The following is an 18,662-nucleotide window of genomic DNA, read 5'->3' as shown; positions in this document are numbered from 1 at the left end:
GGTTTCTGAAGGTGTGCCGGTCAGCTTGCTTCTAAGGCAAAGGAAGTTTATTCAGCTCGGAAGTATTGGAGCATCTTGAAGCGTTCAAGGACCCAGAGAAATCAATCATCCTCATAATGTTGGTGTTGGTGTTTAAAATTGAACATGTGCAGACACAATATGTGCAGGTGTAAATGTTTGCTCACCTCTGCCCATCAGCTGCAGCAGACTGCCAAAGAATGAACACTAGGTTTGCATTTTTGTACGTCTGGTTCTCTTGTGTCAAAGCTTCTTGTTCAATGCCTAAAAATAAGGTCTGCTGTAATAAGAAGCTTTAGTCACTCTCACATTTTGTTCTACAACAAATATGCAAGCAAATACCCATGTTTTACTATTCAGGTTATAACTGTGCTGCTAATTTGTGGAGATTATCATGCAGAATTAAATGTTTAAGAATCGAACACTTATATGTCACACTAAAAGCCTATAGAAAAAAAAATCCCATTGCTTTTTTGGCGAGGGAGCCAGGGTGATGCTAACATTCAGGTTGGCCTACAACAAAAGTCATCCCTGCAGCACTCCGGAGGGATGAATGAGCTTTTCGTCATGCAGTCTAAAATACAAAAGAGCCATTTAAGGGATGGTTTTGCAGCGTAGAAAGACACCCTGTAAGTCTTCTTTTCCTGCAAAATTCTGGCTGGCCAGAGGATCATATAAAGATCTTTTGGGGTAGCTCTGCGATCCTCCATAATTATCCTACATAATTAGTTAGTGGATAGAAAGTCAGTCTCCAACTCACTGGACCGCTGCGTCATCCTGTTTATTCCTTTTTTTGATAGTCTTTATTAGATAGGAGCAGTAGAGGAAGGCAGGAAATGAGGGGAAATGGAGCAAGGAAATTACATGCAGTAAAGGTGCAGCTTCATCTGTTCAAATTTCACCAAATCTCAGTCGATATTCTCCTGTGGGAGACGATAATCTTATCTTATTTTAAACTGAAAGATCTGACCAGAAGTGGTGATTTCTGTCTCTGCTGCGTTGATGCTTCCAGGATGTTAATTGATTAGCTTTCTTGTGGTCTTCACCGGCTCTGCTGTCTGCCGTTGACGAGATAAGTTACACCTTTAAGATGCCCAGCACTTCTAGTGAGCACTGTCCTACTTGTGTCACGGCCAATCAGGGGTTTGCTTTGCTCAGTGAACAGTGCTGTTATTTATTTGTTTGGCGACATCATCTGTAACTAGAATCAAAATCATGTGAAAAATTAAGTTGGTAGATTCAAAATAGTGATTCTGGGCTTCCACTGGGTCATATCTGTACCCCGGATGAAGTGACCTTCTAGATCCTTCCAGAACAAATGAATGAGTCCCCGTGAAGGTAATGAAACGAATCCTTTGAAGGATTACATCCTCACCGTTTAACCACAGAAGCCTTCATTCTCTATGCCCCAGTCTCGCTCTGTCTTATTCAGTTCTTTCAATCTCTTCTATTCTCTTCTGGTTTACACATTTTTCACATTTATTCTACAGTGTAAAGTAAAAGTGTAAGCAGCAGGAGAAAAAGTCAAAAAAGGAAGCTTTCTTTCAGGAGATAATGTTATTAGGTTGTTTTTAGTTTCCCTGCCATATGGTTTTAGACAGATGTCCAAACAGCACAAATGTGTTATGTAAATTTTTAAAATTCCTTTTATTTCTGTTAGCTCGGAGAATAAAATAAATATGGTTAGAAGCTTTGTGTTATCATTTCCTGCCATCAGGTTTTTAGTCCAAGTGCCTAATTATTGAAATGTGTGCACTCTTCTTGTAAATATGATTGAAAACATAAGGGTGCTTTTTTTTTTTTTTCATCCTTGCTGATGAGTCCATGAGTCGTGTCACTTGTATTAAATTGCAGTCTGTAATGTGGACATTCAGTATTTGTAAAACAGCTTTTGAGACCAGCAGTCACATGCAACAAGCACAAAATCCACAAAAAGTAAAATAAATAAAACCTTGTGTTTTATTTTTGTTCTTCTTTTGAAGCCTATTATTAGGCTTAACTTGAAATTTCAAACATGTGCCATCCGTCCCAGAACATACTTTTTCCCCTCCTTAATGTCTGTTATGAAGAGGTCAAATAGATTTGCAGCAAAACAGCAAACAGGTGTCCCATCCCAGCACTTTTTTACATTTCATGCAAAAAGGAGGTCTCTACTTTCACTTCCCTGAACTCTTCAAGCGGAAAACACAAAGAAGTCAGGATTAACGATGTGGCATCTCATGGGAAAAAGAAATTTAACCCTTTTTAAAAATGAGTTTGTAGTTTAAGATCGGATGGATCCAAAGTCAGTCTCTCTTACTTATAACTGTAGGTGAGGGTTTTTTTTCCTCAAATGTTTTTATAGGCTAATGTTTTATAGGCTAATCTTACAAAAAACATCTTACGTGAACTATTGGGACACGTGAACATATAGCTCCTAAATCAACCAAAAGGTGCTGCTGTGCTGTGTTCTTGTACAGCATCTGTCTTGTCCTCTCCTTTTTGTCAGAACATCTAAATTTCCATCAAAAGCATCTCTGCTTCTGCTCTCATACAGAAGAATTCAGGATCCGGCCTCACATGACAAAACTGTGATTGAATGGATCTGCATGAGTAGTGTTCACAGTCTTAACAGCTTTTCCTCGTGTGTGTGTTTCTTCTCCGGGTATGGAGATAAATAATGCAGACAGGCCTCAGTGCTGTCAACCCCAAGTTTCATTTTTGTCTCTCCTCTTCATGCACCCCTACAAAAATCAGTGCCACTCATCTTATTGTTCATACACGTTCGTGTTTAATCTGTCCCCTTCATCCACTTACACTCTGATGCCTTTAACAGTATCAACTAAAGCCTGCAGCTGGCTTTGAAGCATCAATTTCCTAAACAGGTTCAGTAACTCACTTCTTTGCTCTGACTTTTTATACTTTCCTCATATGCAATTCATTGATGCAGCATAATGTATATTGTTAGTTTTATCTTCTTATTTTAATGAGATTTCTCCTGCAGTACAGTGTGCTTGTATTGCCGAGAAATTTAATTTTTATAACTGGACTCAATTATACAAGCTCACTGCTCTGTAGCGTACGCAGAGGTTATAGTTAAATATAAACATGCAAGCTGTCATACAGTAACTGAGACTTTACAGAGATCATTATTTAATTATTTAATCCTTTTTTAGACATCAAGTGTGCAGTGAATAGGTTTTTGCATTTTCTTTTATAGTTTGTGATAAAATGAACAAAAATACTTTAATAGACTTTAATATGTAAAGAAAACGAATCTCTTGAGCACTATGTAAGCAAAAAAAATTTTTAGTAAGTAAGTTTAAATTCATTTATTTAAAAAAAACTTAAAATACATATAAATAGGGCTAATGAGCCTGTTTTGGGTAATCCCCCATCTGCTGTTTGTTTGGATCCAGGTCAGCTAACTTTAGAAATTAGCATCACGCTGCCAGAGTCTATAAAAATATTAACCATCACTATCATTGCCAGTGTTACTACTGTCTGGGTAATGCGGGTTTAATGGTCCATGATAATAAAAAATGGTCTTTTGATTTAATGCACAGAAACACTGAATTTTGAGTCTCCATTCATGATAAAGCCAGGAGTTTGGGAGGGAGAAGGTTTGAATCCCCTCATGCGCCCCGCACTCAGCCCTCCCTAATTAGAACCAGAGCTTCTTACAGGAAGCAATCTTCCTGCCCGATGACATCACCGCTAAATCCATGCGTGAGTTGGGGGGTGACCTCAGCCTGTGGATTTGCTCGGGGTTTTTCAACACCCAAACAAATCCCAAGAAAAGCACCTTGTGATGACTTGAGTGTCTTTAGATCGCGTTAACAGGTGGGCGGAGCTGAACCTTCACCTCCCAGCTCAACAGTGACGATTTCCAGCAATATGAACTGTGAGTCACGGTCATTCATACGTTATAAATTAATGAACTCTTTTAGGCATTTTCTCTCCTTCAGAGTCAGTAGTGAGAGAAATTAGTTTGATGTATCCTGAATCAGCCAGAACTGGTGTGTGTGTCTGTGCCCATTTGTCCCTGCTTTCATGTGTTTTCCTCGCAACACTGCGATGTGTGTCTGGACTTGTTTTAAGATCTCTTCAAACACTTCTATCATGACCATTTTCCTTAAAGCATCAACTTGAAACAGTGCCAGATTTAAAGGGGTAACAACATGCAAAGCCAGTGTTTTGGATGAGTTTAAAAGGACCTCTGAGAAGAAAGGGGGATAAATAATAACAGTACTAAAAGCAAAAGCATAATAAAGGCCTAGTTTTCTTAAGGAAGTGGAAGCTTTCATCTTTCTATAACAGTAATGTTCTCAATGAGTCTACAGGCCTGTGTTTAGTCGAGCAAGCTTCGAGTGGCACACATGAAAGGCTCCAGTCAGGCTGTCCAGACCGGTCTCTTGCTAGAATATGGTATCTATTCTCGCCTCCTCCCCTCCTTTCTTCTTCTTCTTCTTTCCTTTACCCCCCCCCCCCCCCCCCCACGCCCCACCCCTCCTTCTCCTCCCCCGTGATAAAGGTAATGGGGAGCTGTGTGGCTTGCAGTGACAGTAAACCATGGTAAAATGGCTGTCAATGTTTTGCTCCCACCCACCCACCCACCCCTTTAGTTCTCCCCCGTCTGAGGCCCCCAGGGTTTAGGAAATGGAGCATTATTTTCCTGTTTCGACGTCACAAGCCAACCCCTCTGCAGCTGTTGCATGCTTTACAACTCTGTGTTTACAGGGGCTCCAGCTAAAGGTCCCCCTGCGCTAACACCCAAACTCTCACATTTCATAAATCAGCCGTTGTATTGCTGGCTGGATTTTGGATTCATGGATTTAAAAAAAAAAATTCTTGCAATGTTGAGCCGTCACTCTCTCCACTCTAATGACTCCTTGTTGGTGTGCAAACCATGTGTGGGAACAGGTAAAATGAGCTTCCAGATGGCTTTGCTCTTCCAAAAGCCATAATTCACCTCACTGCCTGTAGACTCATTTAATCATCACAAAAACAAAAAGATTAGACGCCCGGGATTAAAACGTGTGGAAGAGAACAGGCTCGCCGCACTTATTTAAAGCCCTCATTTGATCGCCTTTGAATTACACACAATAAAACCCTGCTTAGAACAAAATTATTTTAGTTCCAGTTTGTCGGGGTTCCCCTGCAGAAAATCTGCATTTTTCTATGCCTGGAATTAAAACATTTTTTTTCTCCTCTCTTTCTAAATCCGCTCCCACATTTGTTTTCCGTCCCACCCACTTCCCTTTATCTTTTCTATACCCACCTCCCCATCGACTCCCTTCCCCCCTCCTCGTCCTCTTCGCCTCAGCACTTAGAGGCTTAAGGGAGGGATGTACCACACGAGCCACTCCCTTCTTACAGCCACCCCTTCCCACAGTGTGGAATGGTACAATCCTGCTTTGCATAAGTTTCCTCTGAGTGGGTCTGTGTGTGTGTGTGAAGGCCAGTACTGAAAGAATTATTAGTCCCTTTTGAACGGTTTGGATGTATGTCTAGAGAGAAAGCTAGCGTGCCGCTGTACTATACCTTTATCACTTAAATTGTTAAAGCTATAATGTATTGCGCCTACCCTGTCCCTGGAATGGGCAGTAACTCTTTAATGTATTACTACAACGGAAAATCGGTGAGTAGTCTCTCTGGGAATGTGTGTGTGTCTGAGACAGAAGGGAGCTGTATAAAGTGTGGTTGCCTGTGTGTGTATGTATACGAGTGTATCCCTTTGACTGTCAGTCTGATTTTATGTGAAGTTTTTGCACTTATTGGTTTGAACTTTTAAAGCACTTTGTTCGCCTCCTTGCATGCAAGTGCAAGCGTCCGATGCTCCTCTGCCTCATTTTCCACTGCATCAGTTAAAGCTGTCACACAGTGCAATTAAAACAAGTGACTCAAACCTGCTTTGTACCACGTACAAGTAAATATTCCAGGTTAGACATATTTTAAAAAAGGAGGTTTTGCCCTTTTTTTTCCAAAGCATTTTCCTCTCATGCAGAGAATGAAGCAGAGCAGCAGAAAGTTTTTTGCAGTCTTGAATTATTTTTACTGGCTGCTCGCCTCAACTCCGAGACTGGGTTGAAATAATAGCAAGTGGGAGTCTGGGAATGATTAAGGGAAAGAGGCTGCCTGTTGAGGTTAGACTTTCCTGTTTGCAGATTGAGCTCCAAGCACCAGTGTTGCTGTTATTCCATCTGTTTTTAATCACTTTAGCATTCTTGACGCCACAGGGAGCCTAATGTGATTTCTGAACTTTTCTGTAATGACTTCTTTGATTTTTGTTACTCTAAAAAGCTTTTCTCTGTGACTGCTTTTGTGTCAATACATACGTTAATTAAAGTGTGCTGCCCTCAGAACTTTGGAGTTTCCATAGTTTTTGTGTGTGTGTGTGTGTGTGTGTGTGTGTGTGTGTGTGTGTGTGTGTGTGTGTGTGTGTGTGTGTGTGTGTGTGTGTGTGTGTGTGTGTGTGTGTGTGTGTGGACTTGTAGGTGTAAAGACGAGCTATGCTTGAGGTGTTTTACTGTAAAAATCTAGTGGACTGATGAGTCTGTTCAAGGGCAGTCTAACAACGGGTGAAGTAGCTCTGCAGTGCATTTCAGTAATCCTTAAGTAATGATCCTGTCATAAGCAAATTACGCAGACAGATTTCCACCTGTCACTGCACGTGTTGTTTTTGCTGTTAGATAAAAAGGGCATTTGAAAGAGAAATGAAGAGGTTAGCTTTTTTATGGCATTGTATTTAAAAGGTCATGTTACTCATGCTTGTGTTTCAGCTTTCCTCATAACCCATTACGGCATTTCCCTTTTTGTTCTCGCTGCACAAAAGATGACTTTGATCTTTTTCATATTAAGTATTAACAGGCTTGTGTTACATTTGGTGATGGGGAGAAAATTGATAGCATGTGGACAGAATGGGCAAACTTTTATGATCAAAAGCACTTGTTAAATAACCACCAACAACTTTTTTTTCTTTCTTTTTTTTTCTGTTTTGCTTGCAAGGAAAAAGAAGGATGGTGCTCATTCTTTGCACCAACTTCATCCACATTAATTTGTTATAATGCAGAGTTGCATAGCAGGCTCACCATCTGGAGCACTGGGAGAATTCACAGTGGGCCATTGGCTTGTGAGTTGGTGGCACGGTACCAATACAGATGGAGCAGCTCACTGAGCTTTCTTCCGTTGCCTATTAGTGGAAAAGAAAAAATTGAAGTGAAAGCCCTGCAGCGATTTTTTTTTTAGACCCCTTTTTGTTGTTGTTGTTGTTGCTGTTCTGGTGGTGGTTGTTGTTTTGCTTCACAGAAAGCTGTCCTTCACAAGTGGAAGGACATAAAATTAGACCAGAAAATAGCAAAAACGCTAATGTCACAACATGTTTTCTTTAAAGTGCCACATGCCTGTTGTTGTTGTTGTTTTTGTGGTGCAACAGGTTGGATCCTGCTTTCTAGAAGCCTACATGGCGCATGTGTTTTCTGCACTGCAGTATGCATGCTTGACTAAATATCCAGGACAAAGTCAGAGTATTTGCATAAATTGTACGGCATACTGTGATTAGTCAGCAAAGTTGTGTTGATGCCAAAACCAAATTTTTGTGACATTACTGACTGGAAGGTATTTTTGTGCTTCTTGACGTTACATTTGGATGTAAGATTTAGCTGTTTAGCAGTTTATATGTTTTTATTAGATATGATATAATAGAATAAACATTATTATTCTCTTCAGATCTATCCATCTCCTTCAGTTGCTTTCTTTGCTTTCTTCTAGTCAAGAATTCAATTCTTTGAGGGCATTTAATGTTTATATTTCACTTAAATGTGAATTCACTGAAATTTTTATTTCTTCACATGCTCATGTAAGCGTTTGGCTTCCACTGCTAACTCTTACAACATCAAAACGTCGTGCCACTAAAAGTTGGTCTTTGTGTTGGCTCAGTGTCACGGTTTTATGCATAAAAATACTGAAGCTTTTATTTTCCAAAAAACATTGGCAGATATCGCACACAAATGTCGAACAACGCCCCTCTAAGAGAGGAGACTGAGCTCAGCTTTAGTTTGAAGAGGCATCGATTCTTTCTAAGCCCTGTAAGTGTTTAAGATTTGGACTTGAAACAAAATGCCCCAGAGAGTTGGTTCGATTCCAAGTAAAGACATACCATATAAAACAGGACAAGCCATTAAGAGTGTGTTTGAACTCTTCTCTTTGAGGTTTTTGGCAATTAGACAGACTGATTCTTTCCTTACTTTTATTTATTTTTACATTTCCCTTCCCTTCCTGTTATTCTGTGATGTCCTTTGTGGTCGTCGACAGATTTTCTTTCAGCCTTTGATATTTTGATCGGTAAGGCGTGAACTTCAAACACAGGTACCGCAAGGCTGGGAGGCACATGGGAAGGTGTGGAGGATATATTCACCAAAATCAAGCTTCATAGATTATCATTAACTAAAAGTCATTGTTTTCTTTCATAATTTATGATTCATATTCAAATAATTAGTTGTAAATAAAAAAAGGTGCCACTGTAAGATTTGTCTTTTGTGTTGATTTTATTTAAGAAATAACGGCTGGTGCTCAAATAGCCAGTATAGGCGTGTGCTGGTGTGCTGATCCGTGTGAGTGACGGCTTTTAATTAATGGCCTTGTAAAAGGAAACCCAGGCGGGCCCTCTCCTCCATAGGCCTGGCGGAATGAGGCACCCGGTGTTTGGGATGGTTTATTAATGCTTTGACTGGTTAGCCCAGGGTAAAAAGGACAATTAGCATTATCCGCTGCCATATGCTGCCCATTGAGCGTCTGACAGAGGCGAAAGACAAAGCCCGGGTTCCCGTGTGAGGCTAACCTGAGATCTCTCTGGAACTTACTATCAACCCTGGTCACATGTGTAAGCCAGAAGACCCATGAGGGTTGCACCCCTCCCAGAGCACTTTAATTACACACCCAGACAACAGCGTGCGGGAGACCTGCTCACTCAGCAGAGTCTCGCTTAAGCTGCATTTTGATGTGATGTTCACGTGTATGTGCGAGCGTTTCAGCGCGAACACTTTGTTTGCCGTGCATATTTTCCATCAGCACCCCGTCATAAAAGAACTTAAGTAAGTAAACAACCTTTGTGGTCGTCATCACGTCCACGTGCATTAGGAACCAATTTGGAGGAGTGAGCTGTCAACATCTGAGTGTGAAATGAGGCCATTAAACGGCAGGTTTATCTTGCTGAGTGGGGACACAAGCTGGAAATGTGCAGGTGGAATCGAGCTGGCAGGTCTGGCTCTGATTAGTGTTACACGACAGTGGGGTCATCCAGTCCTGTCTGTGGGAGGGAGAATTTGTCCAAAACTTTTTCTCCCTGTTTCCCTCCTTTATGCTCTGCCTCGCTCCCTCGACCTCCATCTGGAGTGGATGAAGTCAGAGACCACATCACTGGTGTTTGGACTCCAGTCTTTTTGATCTCACCGCCCAGATTGGCACACACTCACAGCTGTACAACAGCGTGCTCATTGTGTCTCCTTTCCCCCGCTAGCTTGCAGGTAGAAGTATAAAGAAAGCAAAGCAGGCTCTTTTTGTAGCGCTTATTTGATTTCTGCCTCTCTGGGAATGCTGCAATTTGCCAGGCATTTAGTCTATGCATGTAAGCGGGTGTCATTATACTTCCATTAGAGGTTGAGTTGATCTGAAATGCAAATACTTCTGATAATCCACTCCCCCCGTCATGAGCTTGATTGCTTGCTAGTCATTAGAATGTGTGTATTTATAGTTGTAGGGCTGTTTCTGCAGTGGATGTGTGCGTGTGAGATCACATACTTGTATAGACCCTAATATGATTGTGCTTTGCATTTTTAGGAAGCGTGTTTACTTCACAGAAACTGATATAAGAGAGCTGAATGAGTTTGAACACCCTCATACCGTGTGACAGTCTTGGTGTTTCGGTTTCTTCTAATGACGATCATGTTCTCCTGGCAGGTGTACGCACCATCTCCAAACTCAGAAGACTTCAACAGAGATTCACCTTCGTACTCTTCTCCAAAACCCTCCAGCAGTATGTTTGCAAGCACTTTCTTCGGTAGGTTCAAAGCAAAGTCTCCATGTTTTGGATAGAATTACCATCTACTGCTTATTTTTTTAATACCCTTTTATTACACTGGTGTGTGTTGAGTTTGTGCACGATTAACCAGCAAGTATGAGAAGGATTAAACGCACTACTGTATATTCCATTCATGCTCATTTCTCATTATTTAGAAGGATAAGCAGGATAAGACCAAGTGAGCATTTCTGGGTTTTGGGTTTTTTTGCAATCCCAGCCATTGACCTCTGAGAAACACAGCTAATGTCAAGAAATCTAGCAGCCACCTCATCTCACCAACTCATAAACAAGGACAAACGTCATATTTAGCAGCATAAACCAGATGAGTGCATTCTTTCGACTGTTTAAACTCCCATTAAGTCACAAAAACTTTGAGAACCTCTGGCCTAAATTAAAGTCAGTGTGGTATGTTTTCATCAAGTTATCACCTAGAACCTCAGTTTGTTCCATTAGTTTGCATTTTTATTTTTGTTTTCAGTTCATTTTAGTTTCCTGAGTGGGTTTGCTCTTTTCAGTTTTGTTTTTATTAGTTTCAGTAGTATTTTGAATTTATTGTTATTATAATGTGGGTGGCTTGTGTCAGAGATCAGATGTTCAATAGAAATTTAACACTTTATGTCATGCGTCACGAAAAAACCTGGTGTTTGTTAGGTTAACGCATTTGGCCAGACTGACAAAAAATAAAGTGAAAGAAAATTGCCTGATTTTGTTTATTTCAGTCAATTTTCTAAGCTCACAATGTATTTCAGATGACTGAAGTATTTTGTTTACACCTAGTTTTAGTTTTTTGTTTAATTTTGTTAACAGTTATAACCTTGGCGGTTATCGTGAGCTCCAAAACCACTGAACCAAACATCTGTTTATATTTAATTTTGTAGTTTATATGTTGCCAGACAGATTGAGTTGTTAGATGTGTGCTCAGATTCTTTTCAGTGGGACTGACTCCCCCACACACACACACACACACACACACACACACACACACACACACACACACACACAAACGTCTTCTTGTTGCTCTTTAGCGTTTGTGTTATCTCAGCTGTGTTCAAGACAAGGATCGTGTTTCAGTCCCGAGAGGGAAAAAAACCTAAAAAGTGCTCTTTGGATGACCCCCAAGTTTTAAGGGTAAAGTTAGGGGGTTAGCCGTCTGTCTAACATGTTGTTTCCTTCAGTTCTAATCCATTGTGTGCTAAAGTGATATGTTTATTGGTTTTAGATGGTACCCACAGTTCGTCTGACCCGTGGAATTCGTCCAATGGCATCAGTCAGCCCGGCTACGGGGGAATACTCGCAGGATCTTCATCTCACATGCCACAGTCAGGAAACTACAGCAGCCTGCACTCACACGACCGTTTGGTAAGCTTCACAGCTCGGCCGGCAGCACTTAGGCTTTATGAATAAGTGATAGATGATTGCTAGTAAGTTTCTGTTTTGCCCTCACGTTTACATGAACGATCCAGTGTGTATTGTTGAACACGCAGGGCAAATAAATTCTGTTGAAGCCCTGGTTTTTGCTCTGCTCTCCCATAGCGCATCTTCCTCAGTTGGAGGGATCTGTGTGTGTCTTAAGTTGTTGTCTGGTTATTATCAGTGAAGACACCGCTGACCCTCTTTGTGTCAGCGTTTGATCTTTTTTCGTCCGCCTGCCTGCTTCACTTGGCAGGGCATCACAGGGAGGCTGCAGATGCTGCCTGCCCTCTCTTTATCTCTGTCCCTCCCCCGCTACACGAACTTTTACTGCGTGACAGCCTGGAAGACGTCAAAGGGCATTTTTAATTTCAAGAATAAATAAATAAGCTCTTTCTTTCTTTCTGTCTCACACAAACACATTTATGATTGAAAATAACACTTTTCTCTCTTCCCGATTTTCCAGAATTACCCCGCACACTCAGTCTCTCCAGACATCAATGCCAGTCTTCCTCCCATGTCCAGCTTCCACAGAAGCAACACCAGCACTTCACCATTCGTCACTGCGGCACACACCCCGTCCGTCACCTCGGCCGATGGGATCATGGGTACGTTCTTGTGTTAACAGTTCAGCTACCTGCTCAGGTTGGCTAATTACTGACACCGCAGTGTAATCATAGCTGAATGTTCATTCTGTGAAGGCACTGAGTCATGCAGGGGGACAGCTGCTTTGTGCACTGTAACCGCTCCACATTTGTCTGAGTTTGCGATTACAAAGCTTCGCTCTGTGTTTTTGTAGCTGCTGCAAATCGGGGGACTGCCACTGGAAGCTCGCAGACTGGAGACGCACTGGGCAAGGCTTTAGCCTCGGTGAGTTACGCTGTTATGTCTATGATGGAAAACGTTGCCTATCAATACTAAGTATTTTCTGAGTAGCGTCAGTGTTGCTTAAGGCATTTTGGTCAAGTTCAAAGAAGTTTTTGCATTTCTAGTCAAGTGTGAAACTCATGTCTGACTTCTTTAAGCCCTCGAGCTCAAATGGTTCTGATTTTTCTGCAAATCAAAGTAAAAATACCCCCCCCCCCCTTTTTTTTTTATTTATTTAAAAAAAATTTTTTTTAGTGTTTTGTCTCCAAAGAAGGTGACCTCCGTAATCATGCAGGGAATTAAATGCTATACTAACCGCTGATTAAAACAGCCCAGAGGACAAGTTTATAGTTGTTTTTTTGTCTTTTGTTTTTTTGGCCTAAGCCTGGATAATTGTGGGCTTAAACTAAGAGTATTCAAGAAAGGCAACTGTACATTAAAAAATACTCCTAAAGCCAATGGATTACACTTCAGGGACATCCTGTAATGGTTCAGTCCTTTAGGTTGTTTATAGTGTTATGTGTCCGAAGTGGACTCACAGATAAACGTCACTATTTGAATTGCATGATGAAAATGATGACGTACATGTGCATTTATGTAAACGTTTTTGTGACACAACAGACACTTTTTATCCTAAACCCTTCCCTTGTTTCCTCAGCAACAATATTTGCTGTTTCCATTTACGCACTGGATGTATTTTTGCTTTGGATTTCAAACCTATGATCCTCGATATTTCAGCTAAATTTTCAAATGGTGTTTAACATGTTGCACAAACATGAAAGCAGCGTTTTAATTTTACACACAGCACGAGCTGTTCGTGTAAGAGGAATATTTCTTAGGAGTGTGAATCCAAAATATGAGAATTTGGGCATGGTAATAACAAATTAAGTCCTTTATATTTGCAGACTCAATTCTATTAGCATGACAAAGCTGGAGTGAAATGGACACGGTTGGACTAGGGTGGGGGTGGGTGCATGGATCAGGGGTGCACAGGGGAGTTTATAACTGCTGTGGCTCAACTCCATGGGCCCCCCTTTGTAGAGCTTTTGTTCTCGGCCCTTTTAAATTGGCCGTGCTTATTGGCCCAATGCCGCCTGCGGGAGCGTAACTGATGATGAGGCGGAGCTTCATTTATTCCAGTAAAATGAGCCATGTTTCACTTTGAATGCAGCGTTATTAGCCGGTGAGTGAAAAGAATAGAAAGTCATATATTGTCGGGTCAGAAGTCACGGTTGTAAACAGCTGTCGAGAAACTAAGAAAAATTTGGAGATTTGTCTTGAGTTTTATTGGTTTCCAACGCAGAGATAACCGCGCTATTAATCCTCCTTAGTTTTTCACTGAATTGCATGTCTGGGAGTGAAAATGCTGAGCAGAGAGAAGCTCTCTGCTCTCTGAGTGTCGCGGGGCATAAATACTCATTCTTCCCTTCAGACAACGGCCGATCCTCCTCCACATTCAGCGCCACACACTTCAGTGAAGCCTCTATCCTGATACTCCAAGCTGATTGAAAAACTAAAGCCCTGAGATCAAGATTGAATAAGGAGATTATTAATAATGAGTGCATTCTATCATCCCCACAGAAGTTGAACGCTTTCCTTCAAGCTCAATTTGATCTTAACTTGGAGGAGAAATCTCTGTGGATCTGTTGTTTTTTCTCTGCTAATTAGTCAGGATCCACCGTAATACCCTGACTTCTCCGAGGCATGTTCCATTATGGCACAAATATCCTCTTATTAAAGAGGAAAAGGGAAAAAAATCAGGGACGTGTTTGTGCTTTAATCCAGCATTTGTTTAAACAAATGAAATCCCTGTGAAAGTTCTGAAGACATAATCTCCTCGTTCCCTTGTGATTGACACGTCATCCTAAAACTCAGTGACCTCAGCGTGACCTATCCGAGGATGGCACGACGAAAACTGCCAGTATTGCAGCAATGAAACCAAAGTAATTCAATTGTAACTATTTGTCCTCTTTAAATAGACTATGAGGTTTAAAAAGAAGCAAGAAAAAACAACATTTGAATATGACGGGGTTTTGATATATGGCTCAGAGTATAATCTCTGGCTACAGCCTGAATTGTGCCCCTTGAGATTTCCTGTTGTTGGCTTAACGGGGTTTCCAGGTTGGGCGTCTGCACACTGGAAAAACTGGACACCTATAAGCAGAGAGTCTGTATACGAGTGAAAATAAAGTGTGCTCCTTTAAAACAGCCTCGTTTCCTAAAAAGGTTAAAAAACAAATGAAATTTGAGAGTGCGTTTAAACGATTAATTTAATTGAAAATAGTGCAACGACCTCATTGAAACATTTGAAACAGAAAGTTGGTGGCTTTCGGACTTTGGCTAATTTTCCATTTGATGTTAGGAACTTGATTTGGAAAGCCGGAAAAGCATGTTTACTTTACTGTTTTTATAGAAGGGTGGTGTACATTGGTAAACACGCTCCTGCTTCAAATTCATCTTATTTTTATTTTTTATTTTTTTTATCTATCCTGTCTCTCCTGATGTCTTCCTCTCTGCCTCTGCAGATTTACTCACCTGACCACACTAGCAGTAGTTTTCCATCCAATCCGTCGACACCTGTGGGTTCTCCTTCACCTCTAACAGCCACAGCAGGTGCAGCCTCAGCAGGTACAGTGGTGACTGCTGCTGGCACCCCGTCTGGAAGGCCAGGTAGGTCACCAGCCTGTGGATTTTAATCTCATAAACACTGTCTGCACACATATACTAGATACCAGCAGAAACTGCTTCATAAAGGCTTTTTTTCCCCAGGTAAAGTGCCGGTAACTCACTCAATGGCTATTTCTTTCCTAGAATAGCCAAGCTAATTATCAGGCTTTCATGAATATGTGCCCTATTTTAACTGTGGAAGTGCAATAACCCACACAAAAAGGCAGGTCTTTAGGCTGCCTCCAGCTGTGCTTTCTGATTCATGTAGTATAAAAAGGCTGGCTGAAACTGAAGTGGGAGGCAAATGAAAGAGTTTGATTAATAAACCGAGTCTTGTTCACTCAGTGTTGTCATCCCTCCTAAACAGCTGTGCTAACGACAGGTAGGCTTCTCCAGGAAAGTGTGTTATTGTGTGGACGCTGGAGTTATTGTCACAGCTAATTTTTCTGCTTTATCTCACATGATTAGCCAAAACATCATACAGTAACTGTGACCGTGTCTGCACCGTCATGCATCTTAGGAATAAAAGAGGAAGTAATGAATTTGAAGGTCTGTATTTTATGTAATAGTCACAGCTCTGCTTGTACTGGTCAGTGAATATAGGGCCCTGTGACTTCAATTAATTACTTTTACTCTGTGCTGCATTAGTCGGATTAATTAAAGCCTAAGTAGAGTGAATTGTGAAGAGTTTCCCTAAAACTTAATTTAATACCCCCTTTTAGCTTTAGAGCATCTCTAATCATTTGGTCGTCATTCTCCGTGCTTTATCTGAGTCGGGGCAGTTAATGCCATTTCTACATGAATCCATCCTAAAAGAAAGCTTAGTTTAGTCTGGGATAAGGGTGAACATCCACTGAATTGACAGCCACGATGAGTATTTAAAACTGAAGAAACGCGAGAATTAATTTTCAAGCGAAAATGTTCCAAGGAAGTTTAATCTCAAGCAAATAGAAGAGATGCCTCATGCCAGATTTATCTGCTGGCTGTGCTCTTTCTGCGGTCCACGAGCACAAAAGTGACACCATTTATACTGAAAGCATGAAATCTGTGTTACAAGTTTATTCTTCACCTGCATCTGCGTCAGGGGCTTTATTTTTGTGGCTGAGGCAGCCGCTCCGCATTGACTCCCGGTGACATCACAGAGAAGTTTTGGCTCTCAGCTTTTTAGGAGGCACTTTGCTCGAGCTCGGGAGTTTAAATGCAGCCAAGAAGTACCTTCAGAATTACGTGTAGTTTATTTTTTCTGCTGTCATTTCCTTTAAGTGATAGAAATTTATGGACAAACTGTGGAATGACTGCGGCTCTTGGGGCGGCGAAGGGTTTTAAGTTATTGAAAAGCTTTTCATATTTGCAGAACTGCATTTATGGCTTATAATAGCAGCTCATACTATTCATTCTACTTTTAGTAAAACAGTTTCAGGAGTAGATTTATTGTTATATAATCCTGCTTTCCCAGACAAGTGTTTTTGTAGTTAGATTTTTTTTTTTTTTTGGGGAGGGGGGGGGATGGGACAACCAGTTTCCCTCTGAATTGTAATTATTTTCTGCAACAAATTCAGAGAACAAAAGCAGGAAAGTAGTAAGGAAATCAGGGCGGCCCCATCAAGGGGATCCTGTTTGTAGTACACAGTACTTTTAAGTACCGGAAAAGAGATGTAGACGAAGAAAATGGTCCGTCAGATATGTTGACAGAGGCGGGAGACCAATGGAAAGAGAATGAGAGGGGGGGACAGTAAGGGAAAGCCCAGTGTGTTGTTTTAACGGGCAGTTGTGTCATGTGTGGTAATGGAGTGGCGACAGCTGTCTCTACGTATGCCCCCCTCTTCCTCAGCTGTTGCCCTGCCCCATGGACAGCTGTTCCCCCAGCACACACACGCATACACACACGCAGACCAGGCGGCAAAATGCCCCATTTATTCACCAGTGAGTGAAGGAAGGTGGCTGTGACTCAGCTGATCAGAGTGGCGGTGATGTGTCTGTTGACCTATTTCCAGTACAGCGCGCTGCACCTGAAAACTGCAACAATATGACAAGCTGAAAAAACAGTTCAGTGTTTTATTGAATGAAGAAAATCCATATTATATAGATATATATCTATATAATATATAAAGCACTGCTGCCAAATATGTCATGTGGAATTATGGGGAAAAGATATAGTTTTACTAATTATTCGTCCTTAATGTGCCTCTAGGCTTAGAAAAAGAACGATACTCTGAAAGTAGCCCAAAATTTGGCTAGTTGTTGATGTAAGTTTCCAAATCCATTCATCATTGGGACTGCACCAATATACAGCACATTACTCAAGGCTGGTTTGTTCAATTAGCCTTCTCTGGTGCACTTGGGGACCAGAGCTTCAGTCTAATTTTTCATAGCCGCCAGCCAGCAGAGGCTTATGTGAAGTTCCTGTCTCACTCACCTGGGAGAAAGCTGAGGCAGAACAGAGACTTTTTCATTTCCTCCTCCAAAGTCACTTTTAATAGTCTGTTAATTAAAGTCTGCTTTTCCAAGGCTGTGTGTGAGTGTGTGTGCAGAAACATGAAAACTCATAAGACCACAGAAGAGTTGTTAGACATTTCATTGGGATGATTTAATGGAAGTTCCCTGAGCGTGAAAGGTGTGATTTTTCTAGTGTTTGTCAAAAATATACATCAGCTGCATTTTTACCACTTTTAAATCCTTAAAGCCAAGTGTGTCATATCTACTGCAAGAGGTTTTGAGGCTTCTGCATCATCAGTGTGATTGTTTTTTCCCCCCCTGAAAAATCTGAAAAAATACATTTTTAAGAAATAATTGCAAGACTGTCAAATGTAGCAAATATGATACATATTAAAACTCACACATGCAAATTAATATACATAAACACAATGTTCTAGAAGTTATTTCATGGTTTAGGCTTTAAAGGATTTAATAGCTAAGTTATTTGTGTACTTGTTCTGACAACATCGGTCTGATTTTGTAAAACTGAGAAATAAAAACGCTGCGTCACCCCGCTCAGCACGCTATAGCTTTGAAATGATGTAAATTAAGCTTTAAATTAAGAATAAAAAACCATCAGCGTTCCTCAGGCTCCTCTGCCTTTATCATGGGGTTTTCATTGCTGGTTATTTTAGCAAAATGAATTTCTAGAATCATGCGAAATGACTGATAGCAGAAACAAAGTCTCCTTGTGTGGATCACGCAGCAGTGCGCACCATTTACAAGGATGTTGGCTGGGTTTAGCATCCTAACACTATAATAGACACCAGAAGAGCTTGGAAAGACTACGGACACCCTATCCTACTCTGTAAATAACCTGGAAAGGTTCATTACTGTCAAAGTCCATTAAGGTTATTTGATTGCAGTATAATGCATTGCCTCTTGTTGCACATGGCTGGCACTACTTGGATAATTGCGACTCCAAAAAGGAAAGAAAGAAATGTTGTACTGTAGCTGGAAATGTGATGAGCAGATGTGGATTCCTCTTCTTTAATTTACACCAGATCAAATCAGCTTGATTTGCTTTCCTGTACTGGCCGGTAGATTAAATTTTTGGCTCAGATAAACATGTAAAAACTCACTGTGCCAAAGGTAAATTATAATCTCTCTCCCAGTGCAGAGTGTCTTAGATATCTCTGTATTTAGATCATATGATTAAAATGCACTG

General features: G+C 40.9%; 1 protein-coding gene across 6 annotated transcripts in view; it reads left to right on the top strand.

The window, feature by feature from the left end:
• tcf12 (transcription factor 12) overlaps positions 1-18,662 on the top strand; it is a 96,808-nt gene that overhangs the window by 66,231 nt on the left and 11,915 nt on the right. For all 6 annotated transcript variants that reach the window (XM_080884674.1, XM_080884673.1, XM_080884676.1 and 3 more), the window contains exons 9-13: positions 9,955-10,054; positions 11,295-11,434; positions 11,952-12,093; positions 12,285-12,355; positions 14,878-15,022. In XM_080884674.1, coding sequence (XP_080740800.1) covers positions 9,955-10,054; positions 11,295-11,434; positions 11,952-12,093; positions 12,285-12,355; positions 14,878-15,022 — 598 coding nt within the window. The remainder of the gene's footprint in view (positions 1-9,954; positions 10,055-11,294; positions 11,435-11,951; positions 12,094-12,284; positions 12,356-14,877; positions 15,023-18,662) is intronic.

This window comes from Rhamphochromis sp. 'chilingali', assembly GCF_963969265.1.
Source record: "Rhamphochromis sp. 'chilingali' genome assembly, chromosome: 6".
NCBI classification, from domain to species: Eukaryota; Metazoa; Chordata; class Actinopteri; order Cichliformes; family Cichlidae; genus Rhamphochromis; species Rhamphochromis sp. 'chilingali'.
This window is presented reverse-complemented; position numbering and strand designations above follow the sequence as displayed.